This window comes from Perna viridis, chromosome 10, assembly GCF_037379345.1.
Source record: "Perna viridis isolate PV_CMFRI_1.1 ecotype Kerala chromosome 10, ASM3737934v1, whole genome shotgun sequence".
NCBI lineage: Eukaryota > Metazoa > Mollusca > Bivalvia > Mytilida > Mytilidae > Perna > Perna viridis.
This window is the reverse complement of record NC_142454.1, coordinates 11,418,166-11,438,904: the sequence shown is the minus strand read 5'-3', so window position 1 is coordinate 11,438,904 and position 20,739 is coordinate 11,418,166. Positions and strand designations below refer to the sequence as shown.

Here is a 20,739-nt window from a genome sequence, read left to right as displayed (position 1 = left end):
GGAGCCAAAAGAATAGATATTAGACATTAAATAGAAAACACCAAACCATCAAAAGAAGATGACACTGCCTTTAGATCAAATGGAAAGCCTTTTGTAACCTGACTAGAGTATTGGAGGAAGTGCTGATTCAAGCCCTTATAGACTTTAATTACCACCTTGGAAAAAATATTTTCGTCAGAGTCAAGGCGCCACATTACACATTACAGTATTCGACTGTGCAAGTTTTGATCTTCGGAACGAGAATTGACTGTAGACCGTGACGAATGGAAACAGCTGAAAAGGCAATGCCCGTCATAGAACAAGAAATACCCGAAATCAGGGACAATTAGTTACTCTGTATAGAACCGATTTATAAATAAAATGTAGACATGACCTCGTGTTGAGTATAAATACGCCTTCATTATTGCATACATCACCAGTCTTAAATTGATCGCCGACGAAACAACACGAAACATACTTGTACCGTGTGTAAAAAAAACCTTCGTTTACGTTTTGCCTTCAAATTTTAAACGACACGTGAAAACTAAACGACAAAACGAACCCAGCGATCAACACTTAGCGTTCGAGCAGCAGCAAATGGAAACAGCAGGAAAAATGACCCCGAATACGTCCATCAGCAGGTAGAATACCCCCTTACGCGAGCGGCAGTGGATAGAAGCAGCAGGAAAACTGACCCCGAATCCATGCAGCAGCAGTTGAAATACCCCTTTACGCGAGCAGTAGCGGATGGAAGCAGCGGGAAAAATGACCCTGAATGTGGCCAGCAGCTGGAATACCCAACATGCGAGCAGCAGCAGACAGCAGATAACAAAACATTTCATGCATCCGACAGATAACCTCCTTGCTTTCGACGTACCCAAAGGATACTTGGACGACCATTTTTTGCCATGGGCCCATGCCTTTACCAGCGTCATACCATCGTTTCCCCGCCTGCAAAAATACGCGATATTTACAGAAAGCGAAACCCTGCATCAGAACGGCATTGATACAGAAAGCGGACAGGAGTTTGGTAGAGTGCTTTTGCGAAATAGCGGACAACATACTCAGAGGAAACGTCCAGCTAACACACCAAAAAAAGGCGAGACTGAAGAAAAGGAAGAGTTGATTTAGACTGCTGACAAGGAAAACGATCCCTCTGATCCCTTTGATCCGTCTTACAAAAAAGAGGATTTATGGTTTCTCTACTGGCACCTTTGGCTTCGGTGGTGGTTCCCATCCTTTCAAAGTTGATGCAATGAAACAAATGGTATTGATCAATCACTATCTCCGACCCCAACCCAGACCTAGACCACCCGTCGACCTAAGAGAGTGAAAGCCATGGATACTCTCGATCAAAACATGAGAACGCTACTGGAACGTGAAGACGTACCAGCAGATGAACACATGAAACGATACGACCAGTCTATCGCCTGATACATGAACGTCTACGACGACTTTAGGTAGTACAATACAGTTAGGTCATTTCTGAAAATTTGGTCTCATTTTGTTGAAATTGAGCTGTTTTGAGGGAGTCCACACAGAAATTTCTTGTGATTTGTCAAAAAAGTGCATATTTTTTAAATCTTGGTGTGTGGAGGTTCAAGTCATTGATAAGTAATTTAATGATTATTCTTATAAAATCCAGTAGTTATGGTAACATATTGAAAACAAATATTACTGAGTTTTAGTACAGATCAGGGGTGCCTTTCCAAAACTAACAGCCAAATACTATGCTTTATAAAATATCAGGCACTTAGACACTACCCCAGGATGAAAGCATGCATGGAGTAGTTGGAAAAAAGGTAAAAATAATAAGACCCTTTTTTTCATCCTCTCACAATTTTAGTCCCAAACGTTCATGCAAAATAAGGTATTTTGATAATTAGCCATCTGATGCTGAGGAGAGAACCTAATACGGCAGGGGACTGAAATGTTCCGGATACCATTTTTCATTAAAATTACATCTGTTTACCATCATATATACTACATCTGTCTATATATAAATACTTATCTACATTTAAACAATATATCGACCAAATTTCAACTTTTAATTTCACGTTTTACAAAATTTGACCGGGGTAACTTGGTGTGCGAAGCAGTGCGACTTAATGTATCTGTATAGTGCACCGTTAGACCACGGACCGTCAAAACGGAAGTCTTCACCCCAGTGACAACCAAGCAAACTGACTCCATCGAAGAAGAAATCTTACGACGCGTCCCAAAACGATGAAAAACAAAGCCGAACTCTTGATTAGAAAAGAGAAAAACAACCCCGATATCAGATGAAAACCCCAAGGTCGACCCCCATGACGACACCTAGACTTCCAAAATGGACCCAGTATAAAGGGAAAGTAACGACAAAAAATAAATCTGTTTACAACATGGAATCGAGCTATTAACATCTATCGGAGCCTGTAAGTTACGGTGGAATCAATAAGTTTACTTATCGGATACGCCAAAAAGGAATTGAAGCAATGGCTACAGACGCAGGATACGTATACGTTACACAAACCGACCCGACAGAGATTTCCCAGAAGAAAAGTCGTAGTCTACGGTATAGAGGCTAGAAACCACTAATTCCACTTCCCATAGGCTTCTATGCTAATTTCACAATATTCAATGGCTTCTCTGGACTTTACCTTAACTTTAACCTGCAGAGGACTATATATATCAGCATGATTCTACATATGTCAGCTCACAATCATCAGAATGGCATGTGGGGTTAGCAGACTTGCAGTGCAGTACTGGTCACCGGAAGTGAAGTGTCTATAAATAGCATGGGAAATCCCAGTGTTTTCACAAGATAGGGGTATATTTAGAAATCATTATGGAGATTAGGCTTCACATCACAAGTAGCAAAATGCACCTATAAAATGTACAGAAATGTTTTTCGTTTCAGAAACTGTTTAAATTTTTTAAATGAGAAGAGAACTTTTTTCACAGCACTATGAGGAACAGGGGTAATTTCTGCGTAGGATTATTTTTGCGTACGTTCCAAATGCTCATTAGTTGAATTGGTGGTCTGTAACCTATAGACCATCAATGGCAAACGGACTTGGTGGACGTGGCAAAACTGAGACTTCAAGTATCTATTGACCTGTATAGACGTGTTATCCAGATGTACATGGGTCGTTCCGATAAAAGATAAGACTGGAAAAACACTGAAAGAAGCTTTCAACACCATTTTTGAAGAAGGAAGTGTTACGACTACAGACAGACAGAGGAACCGGATTTACGAATAGAGTGTTTCACAATTTTTTGAAAGAAAAGCACGTTCACGTTTTGACCACGTATAACGACGAAACCAAGGCCAGTATCGTAGAGTGTTTCAACAGAACGTTAAAGAGCAGGACGTGGAAATATTTTACCCATAGAGAAACTCTCATTTACCGTCGTAGCTAAACGGTTATACGGCAAAGGAAAACCAAATAAGTGAAAATATATTAGTTAGAGATAGAGTCAGACTCGTAAAGTATAAGCAAACATTTAAAAAGGGACACCTCACAATCTAGATCCAAGAACTGTTTACGTGGTCAAGTGTATCGAGACGAAGCCACCCGTGTACGTCGTGAAAGATGATAGCGGCGAAACTTTAGACGGGAATTTCTACCCCGAGGAATTACAGAAATTGATCAAGAACGACGACGTGTACGAGATAGAAACGGTATTGAAAAAGAGGAAAAAGGGACGGCGACTACAGTACTTGGCCAAATGGTTGGGTTACCCAGACACTTTCAACAGTCGAATCTTTAAAGACGACCTAATAAAACGGGGCGTTTAACCCTGAACGGCTCAGTCTTGCAGAAGACAGCAAGCGAAGCGGACAAGTGGAAAACTTGTGGAAAGAAAACACCTCGGTCTGAAGTGGTGTACTTGTGTCAAGTACTCGTACTCTGTACGATTATCGTAGTCGGCATTTATAATTTGACCGTGGGGTCGGATAAAGAAAATTTGTGGACTGCACTATTGAGCAGCTGCTAAGGATATCTCTTATCCAATCCTGGTCTCAAGACGAAGCATGTTTTACCTGACTCTTCACAGAAACGGTTCCATGGACAATACCGTGACCAAGTTTACGATGAGACTCCCTTAAACGGTGGATTTAGACGGGTTGTGGGAAATCGGATTGGCCGAGATACAATACTCTCATTCCTTGTACAACGTTAGGCAATCTGAAATATGGCTGAGAATTCACTACAGATAAGGCAAGGAAAACACTCGAGGATGCATCATTTCTACATTCCAGGGGATTATAATGCAAATCCGAGAAAAATCTTTTAAAAAATCGGTCAGATGAGAGACAAGGTAATGTTCGACAGGTATTTTCACGTCTTCATCTAAACGCCAACTGGAAAGCCTGGATCAACGTGAAAAAATATTGTCTCGTCACCATCAGCGGCGAGTTACAAAAAACTTTGGGATTCAAGTTATTGGCATTCAACGATGAAGTGCATCACGATTAGTACGTTGCAGATTGATCACGATGACTGAACTGACGTCACTGTACGTGTATTGTCCATTGGTAGAACACAGAACGGTTGGAGATGCACACGTGTCCTTACTAAGAACGGTCCCCGTGGAAGGGCGAGACGGCGAAAACATTTCGAGAATCTTTGATCCTGTACACTACGTTCCCTTGCTACAACAATTTCAGAACGTAGACATAGATATAAAGGACGACACCGGCGGATCAGTGCCATTCGAGCCAGGACGAGCGGTGGTGACACTACATTTTAGAAAGAGAAAAGTTACACTGTTGTAAGATGAGAACGAATCACAGGGCACGAATATGATTTGAATCAAGCTAGGAAAGTACCACCAGTATACGGAGGGAGGCGATTTAAAAGAGGACACGGACTCGGGAGCATAATTGGAAGTTCGTTTAAATCGGCCATTCCATTGTTAAACGAGGAGCAAAATCTTTAAAAAAAAAAAAGAAGCTCTAAAGTCTAAAGACTGGACTCAACCTGGCGTCCGACGTGACTGAAGGACAGAACGTGAAAAGGGTTTTGCAAACCAGAATAAAATCGGTCGGACGGAATACGGTACAGAAAGCACTAAACAGCGTTGGATCACGCGGCGAGAGACCTAAAAAAGCTCAGACGAGAGAAGCCTAGACGACATCAGCCCGGCAAACTGAACGGCCCTCGTGATATCTTCACATAAATCATGGCTCTCGTACACCCAGAATCATGTCAATGGGCCAAATCGGAGTTGGACGTGTTTGCTGTTCCACCTAAGCAGACCAGTGTGGAACACGGGTATTGGGAAGAAAAAAGCATCATTTCAGCCTTGGTCACAATTACGGGCCTTACGAATTCGTAGTCAGAGAAGCCGGAGACAATTACATCGATCTGGCAAACACCTATCTCTCCGTAGAAGCGCGAATAGTTAACAAGGATGAAACGGACCTGGACACAGACAAAGACATGGGACCCGTCAATTCGTGGATGCATTCCCTGTTTAGCGACACAAGTGTCAGTTTGAACGAAAAACTGGTGTCGCCACCGACGAGTACTTATCCTTACAGAGGATACATAGAAACGCTATTAAATTATGGACACGCGGCAAAGGAATCTCAGTTGACGACTGCCATGTGGTACAAGGATACGGCAGGGTTGATGGTCGACAGAACGGCAAACAACAAGGTATTCACCAAAAGGAAGACAATGACGGCAAAGAGTAAATCGATACAAATGATGTAAAAGAGTAATCAAGGGAACCAAGGTTATAGCGGTAATCAAAAGAATGTAATACAGGGACAAAGACTAGACATGGAAAACAGACATATACAACAAAGAACATAAAGTAACTAAACTTATACATACAAAGTAACAGAAGTAAATGAGCAACTCTGACTCCACTAAAAACTGGGAGCATGAACCAGGTTCACCGGTAGGGTAAGCGTCCTCTGCTTTACTAGAAACATTCGCCGAGTTCCTCATAAAAAGTCAAGTCCGGGGTAGACAAACGAGGAAAGGAAAACTATGACCCGTTGAATAAATCAGTTTTCATAGTGCAGATGGATACACCATAACAATCCACGAGTTCATGATGACGACCATAAAATTTCTGTAATGATGACTTCAATCTTGTAGCAACATAACCCTGTTCCAGAAGCCTATTTGTTAGAGTTCTAGCGGGATACAAAAGTCTGGCATAACGTATGAGTTATGTGATATGAACACGCCATACGCAGGTACCGACGGGATGTTGACACAGATGAAAGGAAAGTTGACAATTCTGAATGAAACGTTGTCACGTTTGTCGTAAAGTGTGGTCAATAGTTTTCGCTTGGATCAAGACAAATATCTCCTCAAATACGTAGATTTGAAGCTGAAATTAAGAAGCCACGACGAATTTTCGGTGTGGGCAGACGCCAACAACTATAAAGTAAAAATCAAGAAGATTTCGCTATTGGTCAGAAAAGTACAGTTGATTCTCGCCATTAGAATAGTCAACGCCAGTGCACTGAACAAAACCAGCGTCAAGTACCCCATCAGGAGAATAGAAGTCAATATAGACAGCGTACCGAGAGAAAATATGAACTACATAAAAGACAATATGTTCCTCTGATAATTACCGAAAACGCTCATCATAGGATGTGGAGACAGCGACGCTCTGAACGGCACCATTACAAAGAATCCTTTCGATTGAAAACAACAAGATCAATTTCGGTCACCAGACACGTATTTAAAGGGGTGTATGCGAGGAACATATTGCCCAGAGACATATACGTTCCATTTGCTTTAGTGGGAAATACGGATCCGGATAATCTCCCCGGCACACTGGGTAGCCGTATACATAGACGCCAATTCGAGAGGAGAATACTACGATCCGACGGGAAGACCACCCTTTTAACACGCCTACTTGAATGTTGTGAACAAACATTGCAGTAGTTGGACATACAACGCAGTATTAGTACAAGAAGATTCCATCGCGTGTGAACAACATTGCATATTTAACCTTATACACAGATGTGCAGGACGACCCCTAACGCGCGTGACCAGTTGTCGATTTTGTCAATAAAGTATCGAAAATGTGTCATGGCGTTGTTAATCATAAAGCCCGAAAAGTAAATAATACATTTATTCATAACATTACAACAATCCATCCGCATTACATTCAGAACAACATACGGCATCTTCTACGTTTTGAACCCGGAAGAGTCTCCTTTAAACCCGGAATGACTTTTATCACTTCCAACAATGTATCATATTTTTCGAATGTCAAACTTATTCCATGCTCACTTGGGTGTCTCAGGTTGTCGTTGGTTGATATCCAGTAAAGTCTGATATCCACACACCCACTATTATTTCCGGTCGTGACGTAGACGTTTGCCCCTAAATGTTCGCTCATGGAACCAAATCTTTATACATTCCGCTACAATGGAAATTGTATCTACGTTATTTTCCAACACCTTCCACCGACAGAGGTGAAAGTTCATTGTCACCGGATCTTGGATCAGTTGAACGATTCCTTCATCCACTTCGAGGTCAACGCCTCCACCTTAATTGAATTTGAATACTATGGATAACATATTTCTATGTCCTCTTCTTCCGGGGGACAAGACGCTCACCAGATTGTCCCTTTTCAGTTCCATTGTTTGGCAAAACAGGTCAAAAGCCTTTGGCCCTCTTCAGTGCATGAGTTTTAGCAAGGCTTTCGCCCTCACCGCTGTGGTCGGTTGATTCACGATGTATTCGCTCATTTCTTCGGATAAGATACCACTTTCTACGAGATACGGTAGGTGTTTTTTCACCAGTTACACGTAGTTCTTAGTCTGGCTTAGTCTGGCCTGGGAATTCATTCTACAATAGAAAAAAAAAAAAAAAAAAAAAAAAAAAAAACATCAGTACTGAACCTTACCCACGAGGGCCCCTGGTTGCAAGTAAGCAAGCTCACTTCGAGGTTTGGGTTAAACACAAACAAACACTACAATGAACTTAACCCCCGAAGGAAAGAAGATGCCAAAAGCTAACTTCGAGGGTAAGATTCTTGCTTTTTCTCTTCTGAAGTCCGCAAGAGAATGACGATTTCGAAAATGTCCGGGATGTTTATTCTCCCTGCGACCGCACGCGATTAAATCTCACACGTTTGAATTTAATTGGTCGCAATTAACACATCTGAATTTCATTGGTCGCAATTAACACATTTAAATCTATAGGACGACGCTAATGAAGGAGTGTATTTTGTAATTAACGATTCGAATCCATAGGACGACGCTAATGAGGGAGCGGGTCCCCTTTTGAACTCGTCCGCGTCGGACTAATACACTATAGCGTGGGGGGTGTTAAGGGTCAAAAGGGTCAGTGCTCAGAATGGTCAGGGGTCAAAAGGGTCAAAAAGGTCAGAATGGTCATTGGTCAGAATGGTCATTTTCCAGAATAGTCAATGGTCAGTGGTCAAGAAGGGTCACTTCCGGTCACACCCAAGGGTCACCCCCGGTCCAAAATCACCGAATGTGACGTCATGTTTATGCGCATTGGGTTGTTCCACCTAAAAAAAAGTTTTTTCCGACATGTTTTTAACTGATATGCAATAGAAATGTTTTGGATTAGGAAATGAATAATCCTCTACATGGTTTTAAGGTAGAGCTGTACTTACTAACACGTAAAATCTGTACTAGAATTGCAAATTCGGGTAAAATTTACATGAATTAATTCATTAGAACAGAACCACTATCAACGTATGTTCTTATGCGATTGTTTGCATACAAGAATCGACATTAGGCAATATAATTCAAGATCTCCCCCCGTCTATTACATGTAACAAAATTGGCTTTACCCACCAATGCTTTTGTCAGATGTTATTGGGTAATAAATCATACAAGAAGTTGTTTGACTAAGATTAGAGAAAGCGAAACACTGAGGAGGACAGTTGTTCCATTACGAGAGGCAAGAGCGTCTTATTTGTATTAAAGTTGTGTCACAACACGTTTGGCCAATTGCTCCACCTGTGTCATTGATACATGTGTGCTCAAGTAGATAAAGTATTCTAAAATATGACCTTACGTTTTTGAACTCTTTGAAGCAAGACGAATTCATCATGACATGATATGACTACGCTGTCATCATGACACTAATAAACTACGTTTTGATGGAGGAAGTAGTCAAAAACGTTGTTTTGTTCATCAGACAAACCTGTAGGCACATTCACAGGCAACTGGAGTTATTGCAGTTTTTCCAATTTTCCGTTACTAGTAAGAATAAATACATATAGTGAATAAACGTATAGTACATGGGCTGAGAAAGCCCCAAGCACCCCCTCACTCATCGACCGAAATATTTCAGACACCCTTATACATCCCATTTACGAAAATATTTGTCGCCAAAAGATAAACTGAAGCATTTTTTTGTATTTCTGGCTACTTTTTACACGTCATTGGGACAAAAATCAATTTTTATTTTGTTCTGCGAACTTCTTGTTTCTACAGAAGTTAACTGATATATGTATGCATTTCCATGTAGCCAAACGTATGAGCTTTTCAATAGTACCAAGAAAAATGCAGTAACACTTAGGGTTTTTCGATAAATTCAAAAATATTTACCCCTACCCCGCCGAAGTATCGCTTAATTTAAGCAATGTTCCACCAAACTTGCCTCGAAAAAGTTAAAATTTTTATTACTAGGGCTCATTTTGAAGTTTAGACACTATATTAATGTACCATATCACACACAAGTTTGTTTGAACTAAGGTATTCTGAAAAGAAGACAATATCCGGTAATATAGAAGAAAATTCTGAAATTCTGAAAATTCCAATTTTTCAGATCTTATAGTAATTAACACACCAAAAGGAAAATCTAAAGTCCCGAATTGATCAGATATGTTGGGTTCATCATTATCCTAATTATGAATGTCTAAAATATGAATTCTACAATGTCAGTATGCTGTGAATGAGAATTCTGTTTGATGCTAAGACCAGTTTTCTAGGGGTAAGGGTAAAATCCTGCCTTGCAAATTAGTTTTTCTTGCTTCATTTAAGTAAAAAATTAATTTTTTTATCGAATGATACATCATTTGAGACGTTTTGGTTAAAAAATAAGTTGTAGAGTCGTATTCATATGACTTTTTACCGAAAAATCGAAAATCCCATTTTTTGCATTTTCTGATAAATTCTGACTGCGAAATTCGCCAAAATTTATTAAAATAACCCCAGAAGTAGTATTTGTTTTAATACTAAACAGCAAATACCAAATAAGCCATTTTTTACTGAAGCATTAATACTCTAGGGGTTTTGACATTGAAAAATATGTCAATTTAAGCGATTTTTCGGCGGGGTAGGAATACATTTTTTTTTCATTTTACCTCAAAACCCTAAGAGTTACAGCAACTTTCTTGGTATTATTATAACACTGCGACGTTGGGCTATGTGATAATATATAAATGTGTTAAGTTTGTTTATACATGCTATCCCAGAAAGGCTTAGACGCACACACAATTGAGTCATAAAAACCTGGGCTTTTTGACCCATTGGGATACAAATATAGACCTATACTTAAAAAGAATCCGAGAATATTCTTCGGCGACTAATTGATTCGTCAATAGGAGGTTTAAAGGTACCTAAGATCACCATGAAGTTGATGAATTGATGTATTATTTATTTCCCTTTTAAAATAAATATATTCCATCAATATACAACGAACAAGTTTATAACGAACGACGCGTAATATTTAGATTTAAAGTTAGCTATTTATAGATACAGATATATTGATGGCGTTAATGCATATGGTTTAGGATATCCCGTGATGGTGAGTCATTAATACGGAGTTTAGAACTTTCATTGCTAAGATTTGTTGTTTTGTTTTACTCTTACTGCTGTACATTAGAGTATATATTAGAGTTTTTACCTGGGATATGATAAAATAATTCGGTAATCTCCGCCTTGTTCTGTCATCTAAATAAGTGTTACATGAATATATAAGTACAATAATGCCAGGGTTAAGGCTTTTCAATAATTTCGTTAATTCAGTTAAGTTTTACCTATGAAAACTGACAATTGAACATCATTACTGACTCATTCCTTCCAGATTTTCACTCGTCTTTCCGGTCACGTCGTCACGGGAATTTAACGTTCATCGAGAACGAATCTCTGCGTAATATCTTTTCTAAAGGTCCCAAGTCCCATGAACCACGCTCTAAAAATAGAATTATAACTTTAAATTTCTTATGGATGCCGTAGAGGACTACGCAAGAAAATGAATAAAACGAGAAAAAGAAGACATTGATTCTCTGTCAGAGTGGTTAAAGTCTGTGAGGTCTTTAATTTTAAGTTTAAGTTTTAAGTAGGTCAATGAGTGCCAATGCTGCATCAATTTTCAAAGATTCCGATAAAGCAAAACGTTGTTAATAAAATATGACAACAATGTTGTCGTACCAGCTGCCAAAGCCTAAAACAACATTGTTTTTGTCTGCAAACCATTTTACATCCAAAGTTTATTATCAGATGTAGACGTAGACAATAATAGCAGGGATAAGACCTATACTGCTACCACTCTTTCCAAAAACTGATTGTGGAAAACCATAAATCTGTGCTTTCCTCTTTTGGTCTCTCTACCAGGGAAGATGATTGTGATTTACTGTCCATGCACTGGATCCCGAAACTCCACAAGAATCCATAAAACAATGTTACATAGCTGGCTCTGCAAAATGTATCACCAAACCTCTTTCCAAACTTTTAACGTTCTTTGTTGTGTATGTCTGTTTTCCATGTCTGGTCTTTGTCCCTGGATTACATTCTTTTGATTACAGCTATAACCTCGGTTCCCTTGATTACTCTCTCTTACACAATGCTGGAATTTTTAATCGACAATATATTTGTCAATTGTGGTGGACGCGTTTTTCAACAAACGGTCAGCACTCCAATGGGAAAAAATTGTGCTCCTCTACTTGCTGCCCTATTCCTTCACTCTTATGAGGCTGGCTTTATAGATGATCTGATCCGAAAGAAAAAAATATCGTTTAGCTAGATCCTCTAATCTCAGTTTCCGCTATATAGATGACGTATTATCTTTAAACAATCCTTATTTCTAAGATTTGATACATCGCATCTACCCCAAAGAACTTGAGATAAAGGATACTACAGACACTGTAAAGTCAGCCTAATAACTTGACCTACACTTAGAAATCAATGGTCACGGAATACTATTGACCAAACCTTTCTACAAACGTGATGACTATTCATTCAGAATTGTAAACTTTCCTTTCGTCTGTGGCCAGATTCCTTCAGCACCCGCAGACCTTTTTTATAGCGCTAGAATTTAAAAAAAATAGGCTTCTGGAACAGGGTTATCTTGTTACAAGATTGAAGTCATCACTACAGAAATTGTATGGTCGTCATCATGACCCCATGGATCGTTACGGTGTATCCATCTGCGCCATGAAAACTGATTTATTCAATGTGTCATAGTTTTCTGTTCCTTTTTTATCTACCCCGGACTTGACTTTTTATGAGCAACTCGGTGGGTAATTCTAGAAAAGCAGAGGACACTTACCCTACCGGTGCCCCTGGTCCATGCTCCCATTGTTTAGTTGAGTCCGAATTCCTCATTTGCTTTTGTTACTTTGAATGTATGATTTTAATTACTTTATGTTCTTTGGTGGGTATGATTATTTTCTATGACTGGTCTTTGTCCCTGGATTACATTCTTGTGATAACCGCTAGAACCTCAGTTCCCTTGATTACTCTTCCAAACTTGGCGAAATCGAAAAGACCAACCTTACTACAAATGTAAGTATAAAACCTTCTTCAATCTGTCAAGCGATAGAAATGATTGTGTATAGATCGATAATACATTTTAAGTAATGTCGCTTGATTCTGAATGGTGAATGGAAAAAATCATAAACTACCAACTAGGTGTTTTCAAGTTATTTTTTTTGTCAGTTTGTTTCTTCAACAGTTACAGCAAAACTTCAACTTTTACTAAAACAGCAAGGGTATTGGTCAAATTGGTTACCAATTACAAAGGATATGGAATTAGGCGTTCTTAATTCAAATAAACAGTTTTTCAGACAACAAACAAAAATCATCACTTTGCGCTATGAATTAAGTCATGGATGTGGATATTATAGACATATTACAATACGTTGCACAAATGATTAGACTTAAAACGCTGTCTCTCGCGCAACATATGTTACACTTAAAGATAATATTACACATATGTACATTTGACAGATAAACATTATGAAAACTGTACTGGTTAATGCATAACTAGAGAATTAAATTATTATAACGGAAATCCATCCAAATTTCATCATTGACCTAAGAAGCATTGAGAGCCCGATTTCCTGTAAAACAGATCTTTACTAGCTTCACATCTTTCACACAATTTTAATCTTAATTTTTATTTTTGTTGAATAATTAACACCAGAAACAAACAAAAACGAAAAGAAAACAGACAAACAGACGAACACACAAACAAACAAAAACACAATTTATAAATCAACAAGAACATTACAAAAACAAAATACATATAAACAAGAAAAAAACCTACAGCAAAAACGATTTTGATTCTCATCATTTCATAGGAACGCAATAACCTTAGATATTCGGTGATTGATTTGTTGAATACAGGTAAGGGAAAACCCGTCAATGCCACATTCATCAATATGTGTGCAGCTGTTGAACATTGAGGGTCTATTTCACATAAATCTGATAAAATACGTGCAAATCTGTCTTATCTGCAGAACTAGACATGCATTCTAGACAAGTTCATGTAAAGATCTGGCAGATCCAATGATATAGGTAGTACAGACTTAACTGTATCCCACTTAGTTCTTTTGTTCCCATGTAATGTATTTGTCATATGTATGAGGCTGATTTCCTTTGGAACGAGTTGTCTTTAAACAAACCAAGTTTCGGAGATTTCATACAACGCATCTACCCCAACATAAAGAGGATACAACATACATATGAATTGAGCTACATATCATAACTTACACTTAGAGATCGATGGGAAAGGAAAACTACTGACCGAACAATACGACAAAGCGATAATTTTTCATTCCGTATTGTCGGAACTTTTCTTTCTAAAAGATTAAAGTTATTATTACGGAAGTATTATAGTCGTGCATCTTGCGTGCATCCGATTTGTTCACCATGTGATAGTTTTTCTTTCCTGTTTTATCTACCCCGGACTTTACTTTTTTTGTTGCAATTTGGAGGTTGTACTACATATGCATCTGGTCCAAATTTGTGATGCAATCCGAGTTGGTCGTTGACTGTTACTTTTTGTACATTGCATTTTGGTTATCTCATATTCATAGGCGTGTGTCTCTGTTATACCTGGATTGGATTAATTGTTTTAATTGCCACCACAATCTTGATACCATTGATTACTCTATCATGCCAAAACTACGCCAAAGTTTTTCGAACTTGGACTTTTACCTTGACATTGTTAATTCGTGTATTTCCTGGTGACACAATAAACTAATAATATATCCATATTAAACGAGTGTTTGAAGCAATCATTTTCGTGAAGTCTTACGTCCTATGCATGATATAACATCTAATGCAGTGGTTACCAAAAGAAGGTTTGTACTTTTTTCTTCTTAAAACACCAGCATTTGTCAATCACTGTCTTTAAGAAACATTCTTATTTTAATTTTTAAAAGTTACGAATTTTTGTCTAAAGGCTAAAAACCACTAATTCCACTTTCCATAGGCTTCTATGCTAATTTCACAATATTCAATGACTTCTCTGGACTCTACCTTAACTTTAACCTGCAGAGGACTATATATCAGCATGATTCTACATATGTCAGCTCACAATCCTCAGAATGGCATGTGGGGTTAGCAGACTTGCAGTGCAGTACTGGTCACCGGAAGTGAAGGGTCTATAAATAGCATGGGAAATTCCAGTGTTTTCACAAGATAAGGGTATATTTAAAAATCATTATGGAGATTAGGCTTCACATCACAAGAAGCAAAATGCACCTATAAAATGTACAGAAATGTTTTTCCTTTCAGAAACTGTTTAATTTTTTTAAATAAGATGAGAACTTTTTTCACAGCACTATGCGGAACAGGGGTAATTTCTGCGTAGGACTATTTTTGCGAACGTTCCAAATGCTCATTGGTTGAATTGGTGGTCTGTAACCTAAACAGTCACTTTTTGTCTTAGAAAAAATAAATAACTATACAGGTATCTTCCTACACACATACTGAATGCATTTGCAAAGTTTCAGTGAAATGTGACAAGCACTTTTTTAAATATTTGATTTTTAAATATAGGGTAACCAAGTTGTGCGAGCAAAAAAATGACAATATTCTACCATACTTAAATGCATTAAATATTTGCAAAGAACTTTTTCTGACTTTTCAAATAAAAAATATCAATCACAACTTGTTTTTTAACAATATTAATGAAGAAATAGTTTTAAAAGTAATCATTTTCTGAGAAATTGGTCTATTTTAAAAAAAAATATTTCTGACATGCCTCCCCCTTTTTCTTGATCACATGTCAAAAATCCTAAATCTTTAAATTTTCACAAAAGGTGATATATTTGGCTTTAAATTTGTAAATACAGTGTTTTCACATTAAAACATGACCAGTAAAGGGCACCTAAAGCAAAAAAAGTACTCAATAATGGATTTTCCATGTTGCCATAGGGGAATGCTGATATGGCCTTAACCGCAGTAATGAAAGTGAGTTTTTCCTCATTTCTAACCTAATTTTTGCTCAAATCTACACAAAACTTGATTTCAAGTGCTTATTACCACCATATTTAGGTAAATATAGCCCTCAAAGTTTAATATTTGATATTTTTACTAAATTTTCTACACTTTTTACAAGATAGGAGATAAAAATCAGCCAAAAAGACCAATTTTCCATAATTTGGACCTATAACTTAAAAAAATGCATATTTTAAAGGATTTTTGTAGTGTATTCCTCTCATGGCAAAGTTAACAAGATCTTCAAGTAGTTTAAAACTATTTCAAGAAACTTTTCATTTTGCCATGGCTTCATGTTAAGGCTAAAAACCACTAATTCCACTTTCCATAGGCTTCTATGCTAATTTCACAATATTCAATGACTTCTCTGGACTCTACCTTAACTTTAACCTGCAGAGGACTATATATCAGCATGATTCTACATATGTCAGCTCACAATCTTCAGAATGGCATGTGGGGTTAGCAGACTTGCAGTGCAGTACTGGTCACCGGAAGTGAAGGGTCTATAAATAGCATGGGAAATCCCAGTGTTTTCACAAGATAAGGGTATATTTAAAAATCATTATGGAGATTAGGCTTCACATCACAAGAAGCAAAATGCACCTATAAAATGTACAGAAATGTTTTTCCTTTCAGAAACTGTTTAATTTTTTTAAATAAGATGAGAACTTTTTTCACAGCACTATGAGGAACAGGGGTAATTTCTGCGTACGTTCCAAATGCTCATTCGTTGAATTGGTGGTCTGTAACCTAAAACTTCGATTTTGATTTTTTTCAAATGAAGACGCTCTATGGAATCCTCTACCTTAGGCAGAACTTTTACATTGGTTCGGAGTACTATTGATTATTGTACTAATTGTTGAACTAATACTGCCAAGAGGACAAGACGTTTGCCATAGATTCTGAATCTTCTTCTGTAATAATTGATAAAAAATCAACACTCATATACTTGTATGAGGAACCTTACTAACTTTAGCTTTTACCAAAGACATGTCTTTTTAAGATCAGAATGATAGAAGTCTGTTAAAATGTAATTAGACTTAAGCAACCAAAATTAATGTATTGATTTTAAACTACTTTCTATTCTGGTGAGATGTGAGTAATGCTGCATTGTTGTTATATTTCAGGTATAAAGCGAAAAAAAAATATGAAAAATTGTATTGCAGTAAGTAATCATTGAGATTAGTTTTATTGGATATTAAAAACGTTTAAAATTATTTAAATATACTGATATATTTTTGGATAAGAATCTCATTTGGTTTCAAACCAAGGAATTACATAATGCTCAACAAAGGAACGTATGCATAGCAAGTTTCTGTTGTAGATTTACACAACTTGTGTTAAATGAAACATGATTAAACAAAGGCGTCTAACCAATTTTAGTTATACAATAGAAAAATTGTCTCTGGTTATTTCGGTTATGGAAAACCAAATTGTACATGTAATTCTAGGGTTATATTTGTTCAATATATATATTGCAGATTTGCTGATCTTCCTAAAAATCAGTCATAGCAGATGCCAAAAAATAACATTACTGTTAGACAAGACCTTAATTAAAGAATTGAGTGTTCAAAACAATGTATATAGCTACGTGTAACAATGAATCACAAATGACACTTTTTAAATTGGGGAATGTATATGCCTTTGTTTATAATTAAATCGTCGATTTACAGGTTTGGTGCGTCCTACAAGCTGTTGCGGGTCAGTTATTGTTCCAATGCCCATCAATGGAACAATGGTCATTTAGATCTACTACGTTTTGTAACAAAACACACCCATCATACCATTGCCTCCTTGATTTGGATACCAATAATTACAGAGAAAAGTGCATGAAATATCCATCTTTGGAAAATAAAGGTATGTACAATTATAGCACTTGTACGGATAAGCTCTCTGTTGGTGTCGAGTCGACATGAAGAAACATATATTTTGGTAATGAGAAGAAACATTCTAATTGCTATGCAAGCCAAAATATATAAGTGAACTCTTTATAGAACGTTGAATAGTCAAATATCAAATAATTAAATCGGTTTGCACCTAATGTGCAGTTAATGTATTCAGCAATACAGAGTTCCCCCAAAAAAATTAATGAACCTTTGTTATGATAGTCAATGCAATATTCCTCATATGGTTTTGTACATTTGTAAGAGAAGTAGCAAAATAACAGTACAGACGAGGACCTAGATAATCAATAAACAAAATAATGCTGCCTTTAAGAGTGAATGCATCCATACAATGTTTACCCAACAACACGACTCAGTATGGTAATGTTCTTACTTTTAATAACGTTAAATAACCTAAACTACATGAAGAATTCTGCAGTGGTTTCTATAAAGAACAATTAAGCGAACCAAGGCAATAGCGACAACCATAAGAATGCAACCAAGGGACAAAACCAGACATGGAAAACAGACACACAAAACAAAAAAACACGAGACAACTAAAACCATACATACAAAGTAATAAAAGCAAATGAGCAATCCCGAATCCACTGAAACTGGGAGCATGGATCTGGTGCACCGGCAAGGCAAATGTTCCCTACTTCTCTAGAAATACCCGCCGAGTTGCTCATTAAAAGTCAAGTCAGGGGTAGCCGGAAGAGGAAAGGAAAACTATGACACCTATAAAGTACACGTAAGATAGAAATGATGTATACTTTAAAGTTATCTGGATATGATTGAGAGCATGTTGGTCATCATTTTAATTATTTGAGTTCTTTGTTCTTTATGTATCATGTTCGACTTTTAATTTTGAGTTTTAGCAGGAAATTCATATCTATTGCAAATCTTAATTGGCTCTCTCAATTATTCTTCTTTAAAGGAAATGTAACTACACTTTTACATTGTAGTTTAATAGTTATGATACATTTATACCAGAAACCACGGTACCCCCTTTCCATTTAAAATTGTTGAATATGTTCCATTCTAATATTATTCTATTCAAAATCCAATCCTCACAGATTTACTCACTGTCTATACATTCTCATACATTTTCATGTCTAAATATAGAGAGAATATTTTGAATAAGTTTTCGTTGCCTGATTTTATAAGAATGATTTCATGAAGAAAACATTGGTTCGTGTATGTTCTTGTTCGTTGGTCTAAAATCAAGTTGATAAGGACATCATTGTTCCAGGCAATACAAATGCAACACTTTCAGCCTAATACTACATATGGAACAACCCGACCATTAACTACGTAAACATATAATAGGTATAAATGAATACAAAGAAATCCCCGTGTCATATACTATATACCTCTGGGAAACAAAGTCAAGAGTCTTTTTCGAGATCTGATATTGGTCGAATGGTCAGAGAGCATGCCATACTTACATTATTATGCATTGTCTAGATTTGTTATTATTATTGGCAAAACAAACCATCAGAATAGAAAGAAACTTGAGATACATCAGAATCCAGTACAGGCCATATGTGAAAACAGGAAATAGATACGACCTACATACCCAATATAGAAAACAGGCCAATACAATACAATAACATATATAAACCGTAGGTTAGGAAACAAAGACAACAAAAATCTGAAGCTTTGCAATATTACTCAAGCCAAATAAACGGTAACAACATTCGATGCACCGAATTTAAGTAAGCCCGACCTTCTCCGCCAGCTTCATCCGACACATTGCAAGCGAGTGGGTCAGTAAGCATAAATCCGGTTGAATCCGAGATGGCGTGCGATGTAATCGGAGATATCTTGTTTCGCCAGTGAATCAAGAAAACATGTGATAATGACCATAACAATTCCGTTATGATAGAATACATTTACATACCAATCTTAAAACAATTGTTTAATGGTTTATAGGAAGTGAGTGCACGACTTTAACAAATAATCGTGCAGTGTAACTTCCATACTGTATGCAAATACATGTCGTGTAATTATTGATAACGTAATACTATAGTATGCAATATGAATATATCCTGTATTGTTTGTTATTATAAATGAATGCAACAACAACATGTGGCAGATGTTATTAAATCACATTTGGTTTGGATTAAATGACACTTTATGTTTACATTTGACCACATGAAATGTTCATGCGCATTCGTCTGCAATCTATAAGACATCGATTTTGATGAAAACAAAATACTGTCAGTTTGGCCGTCATTTCACTGAAGTTCTGTAAATTGGTGTTGATCGAAATGCAACTTTTTCTTGTGTGTGCCAGTTACCTCGTTGTCCATTGAATGTCATTTAGGTAGCAATATATCCTTTTTCTCCTGTTTGGTTATTTTTCTTTGACATATTCCCCTTTTTCTTTCTTGTTCGATCTATTTTTGAAACATATATTTATGAGTCTATGCTTTGTGTATTTAATGTTAAATGTACATGGATATTTCAATTCAACAAAATAACCTTTATACCCACAAGGTCATGTACAAAAAAGTGCAAATCAAGATACCAAAGGTAAAGGATTTGCTTAGTTTAAAAACTTGTCATTAGAATATTTTATCTTACATATGTCTCATTTTTTATGATCCTCAGTGATAGGTTGTTTTCAAATTGAAAACACGTGAAAATTATTATTCTATATATAAAGTTATATGCACAGTGTTGTGTAAGTGTGCTTCATCAAAAGAGAGGTTTTTCTTTCATTAAGTCTTTTAAAACTTTTATTCCATACTATTACAAACATCTACTTTTGAACATATCTAATTTATAATTGGTTCTTGTATCTCTTTTTTGTCTGGGTTGGAATTACTAGCATTTTAATGTAGAGGTAGTATTTTGTGATGAGATCAATTTTTATTGCAAAATTATTTAAATAATAAATTTAAAAAATTGTCAGAGAACAATGCTAACTATAACCTTGAGCAATACTAATATTTCTGACGCAAAGTCTGTAATACATAGATTTTATCGATTGCAATGTTTTCATTAGTAAGAATTAATAAGAATTTAATTTAATAATTTAGTAATCTACCACTCCCTATGGTCCAAGAAAAAATGAAATAGTCATAGTCATGGTCATTGAGGATTTCATCAATGAAAGTTTTAATATTAGTTGTTTGCTGAAATTTGAAAATATGACATTTATTTGTTGGAATGCCAAAATTTTCTGACCAAAGTGCA

General features: G+C 36.7%; 1 protein-coding gene and 1 long non-coding RNA gene across 7 annotated transcripts in view; one reads left to right on the top strand and one right to left on the bottom strand.

The window, feature by feature from the left end:
* Positions 1-7,050: 7,050 nt before the first annotated feature.
* On the bottom strand, positions 7,051-11,103 carry LOC148604521 (uncharacterized). 2 transcript variants are annotated; one of them, XR_015916215.1, is made up of 3 exons: positions 10,963-11,094; positions 8,994-9,178; positions 7,051-7,790 (listed from the first exon to the last, which is right to left on the bottom strand). It is a non-coding gene; the product is annotated as an uncharacterized LOC148604521 (long non-coding RNA). The 2 variants fall into 2 exon arrangements; XR_015916216.1 differs by lacking the exon at positions 8,994-9,178 and having other exon boundaries at positions 10,963-11,103.
* Positions 10,639-20,739, top strand: part of LOC148604520 (uncharacterized) — a 27,490-nt gene continuing 17,389 nt past the window's right edge. The window contains exons 1-4 of one of the 5 annotated variants that reach the window (XM_088550952.1): positions 11,105-11,237; positions 14,708-16,198; positions 16,780-16,817; positions 17,326-17,509. In XM_088550952.1, the coding sequence (XP_088407078.1) occupies positions 16,800-16,817; positions 17,326-17,509 (202 nt within the window). In that variant the 5' untranslated portion in view covers positions 11,105-11,237; positions 14,708-16,198; positions 16,780-16,799. The other 4 variants (XM_088550949.1, XM_088550950.1, XM_088550953.1 and 1 more) reach the window with 4 other exon arrangements.